This window comes from Primulina tabacum, chromosome 13 (assembly GCF_025594145.1).
Source record: "Primulina tabacum isolate GXHZ01 chromosome 13, ASM2559414v2, whole genome shotgun sequence".
Taxonomy (NCBI): Eukaryota; Viridiplantae; Streptophyta; class Magnoliopsida; order Lamiales; family Gesneriaceae; genus Primulina; species Primulina tabacum.
Window position 1 is genome coordinate 38,249,087 of NC_134562.1, and position 8,650 is coordinate 38,257,736.

General features: G+C 33.8%; 2 protein-coding genes across 4 annotated transcripts; one reads left to right on the forward strand and one right to left on the reverse strand.

Moving 5' to 3' along the window:
- Nucleotides 1-9: 9 nt before the first annotated feature.
- On the forward strand, nucleotides 10-3,777 carry LOC142522527 (E3 ubiquitin-protein ligase At3g02290-like). 3 transcript variants are annotated; one of them, XM_075625971.1, is made up of 6 exons: nucleotides 10-179; nucleotides 585-693; nucleotides 784-968; nucleotides 1,792-2,221; nucleotides 2,537-2,646; nucleotides 3,592-3,777. In XM_075625971.1, the coding sequence occupies exons 3-6, from the start codon at nucleotides 852-854 to the stop codon at nucleotides 3,616-3,618; spliced, it is 684 nt and encodes a 227-aa protein (XP_075482086.1). In that variant the 5' UTR covers nucleotides 10-179; nucleotides 585-693; nucleotides 784-851; the 3' UTR covers nucleotides 3,619-3,777. The 3 variants fall into 3 exon arrangements, with proteins under 3 accessions (XP_075482086.1, XP_075482087.1, XP_075482085.1); XM_075625970.1 differs by lacking the exon at nucleotides 10-179 and adding an exon at nucleotides 194-438 and having other exon boundaries at nucleotides 585-729; nucleotides 814-968; XM_075625972.1 differs by having other exon boundaries at nucleotides 15-170; nucleotides 585-968.
- Nucleotides 3,778-4,602: 825 nt separating this feature from the next.
- LOC142523103 (uncharacterized) lies at nucleotides 4,603-6,388 on the reverse strand. Its single transcript, XM_075626749.1, is given in 8 exon segments — nucleotides 4,603-4,896; nucleotides 4,971-5,027; nucleotides 5,115-5,199; nucleotides 5,331-5,456; nucleotides 5,870-5,913; nucleotides 6,029-6,148; nucleotides 6,239-6,291; nucleotides 6,294-6,388. Coding segments are annotated over 8 exon segments (657 nt in total). The 5' UTR covers nucleotides 6,379-6,388; the 3' UTR covers nucleotides 4,603-4,809.
- Between the last annotated feature and the right edge of the window lie 2,262 nt (nucleotides 6,389-8,650).

Genomic DNA, 8,650 nt, shown 5'->3' on the forward strand with positions numbered 1-8,650 from the left:
TTGATATTGCTAATTATTTTCCATTCAACAAAAAGTCCACTCAAGTCGTCGTCTCCTCCTAGAAATTCAAAAAAAAAAAAAAAGATCAAAATGTTGCAGAATATAGCAACAGATATAGATACGATCTTCTGACATCGGATATTGTTTTCAAATAATCTGTCCCTATCTCCGTAAGCTAGGTACTTCTACTTTTTAATTTTGTCCTGTGTTTATCATGTTTTTCCCCCACAATTGTCGAGTGGGAATTGGCCTACTGTGTAATCTGTAATGGGTTTGAACAATCAAGTCCAAATTTTGTGGGTATTCCGAGAATTGGATAGTCGTTGTTGAAAGATTTGAGAACTTAGTGATTCTTCCTTGCTCGATTTTGAAGAAAGTGGACATTTCAGAGCTTTTCACGACTGTTTGCTTTCTTGATTCCCTATTGTGTTTATGTCGGTGCGGGGTTGATGATTTGATGTTGACTTCAGTGCAGCTTGATTATAAAAATTTATGTATTTAACAACTAATTTGTGTCTGGGCCATCTTCATTTATTTGTTTGCTTTCGATCACTGATCGTATCTGTTCTGTTTTGATCTTGCAGGTGACAACATATTTATTTCAGTTGCTTGAGGCCTCTCAGACGAGAGAACAACAAGGGGGGCATTTGCATTGTCTCTCGCTGGTTCACAAAGCTAATTCATATTTTCTGAGTTCGGGGGTCTTCTATTATTGTTTTAGCCTTTTAGGTTATTTCTGCGCCATCACTTTTGATCTTTTAAGGTTTCTATGGCCTGATTCAGGTTTTGTGCGAAAATCCTGAGGGGGAACAGGAATTTCCAGGGGTTTAATTAATCCGAGGTTGGCGATAATGGGCGCGGCTTGTTGCGGTTTGCGAGATGATTGTGAATTTTTCCATAATCCAAACAGCTCTCTGTATAGGAACTGTATATGCCTTCGATGCTTTGTTCAGAACTTCTTACATGTGGTAAGCTTTGATTTTTATGTTTTGATTTAGATTCTCTGATGTTTTAAATCTTTATTCAATTATATAATTCTGATTGCTCACACTAAGCATCTCCGGTGACAGTATGCATTACATTTGTTCAGTATGATCTCCTAGTTTACTAATGATGTTTAATCTTCAAAAATTCAGGCCATGTTTGGTTACATTTTCCAGAAATAAAAGCAACATATTTTCACCTTGTTCTCTCAAAAATATACATTTCCATCACACCTCACAATTTTTTATTAAATCATCAATTTCTGTTCAACTTCTCACCATTCCCAAAATAACTCGATTATTATATGACATCTTAATCTAATAATTATAGTTTTAAATTTTAAAAAATTTACATAGTTCAACATATTCTTACATGGTGTGATATCTATTTTAAAAAATATTTGCTTCAGAAAGCAAAAAGAAATATTCATTAAATTATCAATATGATTTTTAAAAAACCGCATTTACGTAAACATCATAAAATGAATTCAAACTTCGCATTTAGTTTTCAGCTAGATTAAGTTGGTTATACAAACTTGCTACTGAATTATTCTTCCACATAGGAAGTAGATCTCAAAAATTTAGAGTGGTGAAATTTAAGAGAGATATTGTATGACAAACCTCTGCCGGCTCGCTTCCCCTCTTGCTTTGCCAATGCTTCTGAAATTGAGATAGTGATTTCTCCTTTCTCTATAACGAAAACATTTTGCATGAAGCTTTCTGTTTAACGAAATCATGTCCTGCATAGGCTACTGAAATTTATTATATATCATTAGTCCTCTCTTGATAAAAAAATTTACTTATGCAGTATGCCTCACTGTTTCATAGAGGAGATGAGCATGCCTTACCTTCATCCACTCTGGCGACTGGCTCTTTTAGTTCTATTACATCACTTGATAACTCTTTAGCTGATATGTATCGTTCTCCTCCAAGACCTTTACCATATGACGCAGATACAAGATTCTTCCGGTTGCAGCGTGATGGACTAGTCTCCCGAAGGGAAAAAGGCTCGAGTCATTCACATGATCAAGAAACCGAACCACTAAGAAATAGGGAAGTTGATGAAGAGGCTGAGCCCATGAGCAAAAAGAATAAATGGAATGAATTTACATGTGAAGATGGATCAAAGGACTATAATTCAAAATTATTGCTGAAGCTCTCAACGGCCAAAACAAGTGGATTTACTCATATTGATACTTCTTCAGATGATGAAGATGTCTGTCCAACATGTCTTGAAGGTAGGCGGTAAAACTACTTCTGACATAAGAATCCTGTTCCTCATGCGTAAAATATTTGATGTGGCATTATCATTCAAGAATAACAAATAGTATTCCCCGAGGTGGAATCTTAGGATGCTCCCATCCTGTGAATGGTGTTAGTATGTGAATTTTGTGTTTTTAAATGTGGAACATGAGCAATCATGGATTCCTCTGCAGAGTTCAAAATATTTTGCTCGTATTGGGTTGAGTTTGTTTTTTATGGTACATATTAAACTCATTTGTGTTTTATTGCAAGTTTTTGTTTTTCTTATTCTTATGCATCCTCTTGTGCAGAATATACCAAAGAGAACCCAAAAATAATGACAAGTTGTTCTCACCATTTTCATCTTGGCTGTATATACGAGTGGATGGAAAGAAGTGACAACTGCCCAGTCTGTGGCATGGTAAATTCTGAACTTTATCATATGTTTAGTGTTACTATTTTCTCCTTTGTGTGCTTAGTTCTGCACGGCTCTTGAAGTCTTCCTGTTTACCATAGACTTTTACATTATGTGGGATCATCTCTCTTAATCAAAGTTATGCGCACTGCACAGTTTGTTAAAATATAGCAAGTTAGTTCACTTGACATGACGTGAAACTTGACTCTTCACAAACAGTTTGTCCATCTTTTTTTATTTTTCATTGTTATTGTACAAATGTTTTCTTGAATGCACTTATTTCCTTACTTCTGCTAATCTTGTTTAGTTGTTTAACAACTAGAAAGGATTATGCTGGTTTCAATTCTTTTGCTCCACTTTTCTCTGGGAATTTTGTTTTTTGTACTTCATAAAAAATTTATAACAACACGCATGATCTTGTTTGCATTTCTTGTGTTGAAGAAAATACAAACAGAGAAAAGCTTGAGATCCTTTCTGACGTTAGTGTTGGAAATTACAAAATATTTATGAAATTAGATCAATATTTTTCATATTATCATGCATGTTTATATGATTTGTTAGCCAACTTAGTTTTAGGAAACATTTTATACCATGTATCTATAAAGATAATTTCAGCTTATATGAAAGGGAAATGATTGTTTTTTGAATTAAAAAAGACTAATTGAGTTTGAGCCCTCTGAGAATTATATTTTGAATATTGCTTATTTTATGGCCTAATCATGCAGATATTTTGTTGTGTTGCGTGCTATATCCACCTGTATTTCTAGGACATCAAATTCAATAGGGAGAAAATACATCTTCCATTATGTTGAATCGTGTGTGTCTCTTTAACTAGAGTTGTGCTACGCTATGTACGCCTGGTAATTAGTAAGCTGAACAGCAAAATCTTGTGGCTTGACTTCACCAAGATCTCATTCTAATTCTGGATGTTTTCCTCCTTTGATTTCCTAGGTAATGGCATTTGATGAGTCCCCTTAGGGTATCCCAGAAGTTCTTGTGGATGAAACCGACACCAACTCATAAAAGAAAAAAATAACCCAGTGAAGAAGTTGTAAATAAACTCTTATTACAAGTGTTGTCTTTATATTCATGAATGAGCATAACATTGACAATTATTTGCATTTGAATGTTCTTCCACTTGCGTTTCTTATATTTTTTAAGGTTTTAGCTTAAGCTTTCAAAAGAAGAGGCGTCGAATGAATCTACCGCTAACATGACTTTTGGGGCTTTACTTATTTCTTGCGGCCATATTTTGTTTTGAGCGCACACATGCGTGATGCAACTGTGATGGGGCATGGACGAAAATGGCCATGTCGGGGATATTATTTAATTGCTCGAATGTGAAGTTTAGCTCGAATCAATCATGATCTGGTCTTTACCACCATTTTCACCAAACATGTTTTGAATGAGAAACAGGCTAGAATTGTTCATCTCTTCGATGAAAGTTTACTAATTGTTGCAACATAGTTGTCATTTTAGTTTTGAAGAATCATTTCTCTTCAAAGCATGGAGGTGAAAACGAGTGGATATTTTCAAGTTTAAATGCCAACTATTGTGCTCTGTTGGGCGATTTGAGCAGTACAAAATCGTCCTGATGAATTTTTCTTTTTGCTGTATTTTCTCACATTTTAAAAGTGCATTACTGATATGATCGATCAGAGCCTGCAAGATGGCCTTGTGCGCGATAAATTGAAATCCAGAAAACATGGCACAAAAAAATAATGATTTAGTTTCTGGCTCCAGTATGTGTAGATCGGATCGAATTATATGCGTATTTCACTTTTTAAATCAAAGGACCCAAGTTGTTTTTAATAAATATATTTGTTATTATCTAAATAATCTGAAATAGAACCACAACATTAGAAATGATGTTTAATCTCAAATCAAAGATTTTGACATCTACAAAATGGAAAATGCCCAGATCAAATTTGATGAACACCTGTATCACATAACATGTGTATATATAATGAAACGAACAAGTTTATTCATAACGTACTGCATAAGGATTTGAACGACGACACGACCACACTTGATAAAACTACGATCAGGTACTTGAGATGATAACTACATGAAATTTTATTTTTGACTCCTTGTACAATAAAAATAAAACGAGGGAGAGAGCATGGGTCAGCCGTAAGCGAGACGATCTTGTTTTCCTCTTCAAAGAAACTAGGAGCTCTCCTTTGCAGCCACTTGAAATACTTTGAGGAAGGCCTCAGGCGGCTGGCCGCCACTCAACTGGTGCTTGCCGTTTATCTATCAAGAATATCAACAAGATTAACGTTTTTGTAACATTCAAAATTAACACTAGATGTTTAAACGTGACTTACAACAAAATGTGGAACACCGCTTATATGGGACGAGTAGCGCTTCAAATCTTCATTAACCTTCAAGAAAAAACAAAATGGCATACACTTTGGTATGGAAAAATGGACACAGCAGAAGGGGATAGTTTTCTTGTTTGGAGATATTACCTCCTTGACTCCATTATTTGGATCTTCAAGAAACTCGGCTGCCCCTTCAACTCCAACCTTTTTAGCAGACTCTACAAGAAAGTTCCTGCAGATGCAATGGAAAAACACAATCATGCTAGTTTCCAACAGATAAAACAAAGATTAAAGATTATTCAGATCCACATCATCATTTTCTAAAGTGACTAAAAAAATAAAACTACTAGCAACTCTACTCACTTGTCCCCGATGTACTTTCCCTGTGTGAAATAGCCACTGCTCAGTTCCTCTGCGAGTTTATGTTGTTTATCATGCCCTTGTTGTCCGGCAAAATACAGTAGCCTATGGCTGTCGAAAGAATTTCCTCTGTGTATCCGAGAAAAAATGAGAAACATCCAGAGCACCTTTTTACGCTAAAGACTTGGCTGCTCGATTAATAAAAACTGACAAACAAGATGAAGTGGCTAGATTCTGAATTCATGAACAATGTGGCCCTGTTCGACGAAATATTTGGAGACAAAACCAAGAGTTTGATATTTTTTTTGAATCAGGTTTGAAATTTGTTATAAGATCCAAGTGCTATAAGTGAAATATCGGTGAACTATCGTACATATTAACAGATTTAGTTATATGATTACCATCCACTATAGTTTTTTATAAAACGACAGGAGACTCGGTCATCAACAAATTATCTTTACTAACACTCATAGAGCAACTCCACCGATTTAAAAAGGATATCACCATGTCGAATTAACTCCACCGATTTAAGAGCAACTTACGTAAGTCCAGACATGTCATAGTCCATCCCAAGCCCCTTGAAAATCTGCCAAAACAAAACGACTTAAATTTTCTGATACTTATCGAGATGTATGTCAAACGCGAAAAAACCTCTCCTTATACTGTATAAGATAAAGGGGTGCCAAGAAACAAAAAGGAACCTCCGACATCCGAGCTTCAATCTGTTCAGCTCGAGCCCCAAACTTATTGCGGTAAAATTCCTTCTTATTGACGCCTTCCCTGGGTGCAGATGGCATAAGTAAGAAGGGATGCCACTTGATCTGCAACACAGAAATTATGACTAATTGAGTAAAAAATAGGAAGCAAACAACAAAAAGATAGATAAAAAACAAAACATTATTCATTTATACCTCGAAATTGTAGCTATCATTGGATAAATCTATAGCTTTGTCAAGATTCTTTTCCCCACAAAGCACCATGGGCACACAGTATCGGCGCTAACATCAATTTTAATAAGTTTCTTCCCGTTGCTATTGCTAACCGAGGCCATGGAGATTGATCTGAACAAAATATGCACTTTCATATTGAAAGGGGCGGCAAGCTTTAGCAACATATGCACTTTTCTAATCTATTATTCAACAATATTTGACTGAATTTAGCTCCAGAAACCAAATAATTCAAAATCAATAATCGGCATTTCCTTTTGATCAACTACGTCCGACACATACGTATGGAGTTTAAAACAGAGCCACATAAATCTGACCCAGGATATAAAAATGGGAACTTTCTTTAATAAATGACGCCCAAAAACTTTTATTTCAGATGGGTTCGGTCTTTTTCCATCGATTCAATCAAGACATTAAAACAGAAAGACCCCAGAATCACAACCCTCAAAAGGGATCAGCGAACATTACACGAAAACATCTCCGTTGAACGAAAAAAGATTGGTTTCTGAAATTTTAAAAGGGAAACTAACCTGGGAATCCGAGGAATTTGGAAACTATGGAGGTAGCTCAAACGCATAGAATAGAACTCGATCACCTACATCTTTATCTCTTTTTATACCTGAATTTTCATGTTGACCAACCGTAAAAAAAACGAAGATTTTACAGGGATGATTTGTTTAATGGAAACAAAACGCGTTTTACTTTGGAAAATGACCAATGACCAACCACCTAAACAGCGGCAGCATTATTCAAAATCAGAGTGGAAGCTTCCTTTTTCTTTTCACACACAATTTTCATCAATTTCCACAATCGTGGATTGACTTCGGGCTACAACGTGGCTGTGTTTGTCGGAAAATTAAATTAACTTTTTTTACCAATGGTAATGGCAATTGACATGCCTGGGCGGTCCCGACATTTTCAAGTAAAATAATTTTTATCAATTTTTGAAAATTTAATTTTACTCAAGTTTAATTACAATTGATTTATTTTTTAAAAACTCAATTTGGCAAAAGTTACTTTTCAAAATTGAATTTCACATCGATATATTTTATTAGTAAGAATCGAGAGACAAATTTCTATGTTGAAGTCTTTAATTAGAATGAAGGTTACAAGAATTTTTGTCCACGTTATTGTTTTTAGTACCGATCAATTTATATCATGATAATATTAATTTGCCTGGCTGATAATATGTAGTTGTAATCGAATTAAAAAAAAAATCCCGTTTATAAAAAAAAAAAAACATAATTGTAAATCTACTTTTAATATCCACTACACTATATAATAATGACTTAATTTTAAATATTTTCTAGTCAAATTAAATTTTCCATAAACTTATCTATATTTGTCAAGTTTAGAAAAGCTCAAATTAAAAATATAGAGTCCATTAGTATAATTGTAAAACTCAAAAAGATAATATATATAATATAAGCTCAAATATAAAACTCTTGAGTATAGTGCTAAAAACCCTATAATATACACAAGTGATTAGATAATACGTGTTGCATATTTATAACGAATAGGTCTCTGGTGAGATATTTTCACGTATTTTTATTTGTGAGATGAGTGAGTTGTGTCCATATTTACAATAAAAAATCATATTTTTTGCAAAATATTAATATTTTTTTATGGGTGACCCAAACATAATATCTGTTTCACAAAATTGATTCATGAGATGTCTCATAGAGTTTTTGTGATTTATAATACGTGTTACCTACAGAGGTGGACATAATATGGTTTAAATTAGAAAACAAAAAATCCAATCAAACCGCAATCCAAAGTTCTTATTTTAGTTTTATAACCTAAACCGAAATTGTTATGGTTTGATTATGGTTTTATGTAACTTATAATCGAGCCGAACGTTTAAATATCTTTAAGTAAACAAATAATTTATGTTGTGATCGGAACATAGTTTAGAAGGGGTTAATAAACTTTGTTAAAATATTTTATAAAACTGAGCTCGTTTTAACAATTTTTAGATGTTAAAGCATTTCTTGAATGGCTAGACTTGATCAGACCATTAAAACGAGATTAAGTGAGGGAACAGTCAGGCTAGACTACTTATATAATATATAATCAATGCAGTTAGAGGTGAATTAAAGCAGATAATAAGTAAATACGGTGAAATTTAAAGAACACGAAGATGTTATAGATTTCATATATTAATAACTCTTATGTAACTTTTTTTTTTCATTTAAAGAGATATCACTAAAATATTTTGATTTATACAATCGTTTTATAAACACATTTGACTAGTATTTATCACGCTGCCTAAATCAAAACTTTTAATAGCACCACAACGAAGACACAAATGTCTGGTTTGTCTTTAGAACCCTCTGGTTCAGACAAATGAAATTACAAAATATTATAAATGATAAC

Excerpts from the sequence above, each read along its gene's own strand:
- LOC142522527 (XM_075625970.1), top strand. Across the intron at positions 730-813 it reads TTATTGTTTTAGCCTTTTAG|GAATTTCCAGGGGTTTAATT; the intron begins GTTATTTCTGCG and ends GAGGGGGAACAG. Across the intron at positions 2,647-3,591 it reads ACTGCCCAGTCTGTGGCATG|GTAATGGCATTTGATGAGTC; the intron begins GTAAATTCTGAA and ends TTGATTTCCTAG.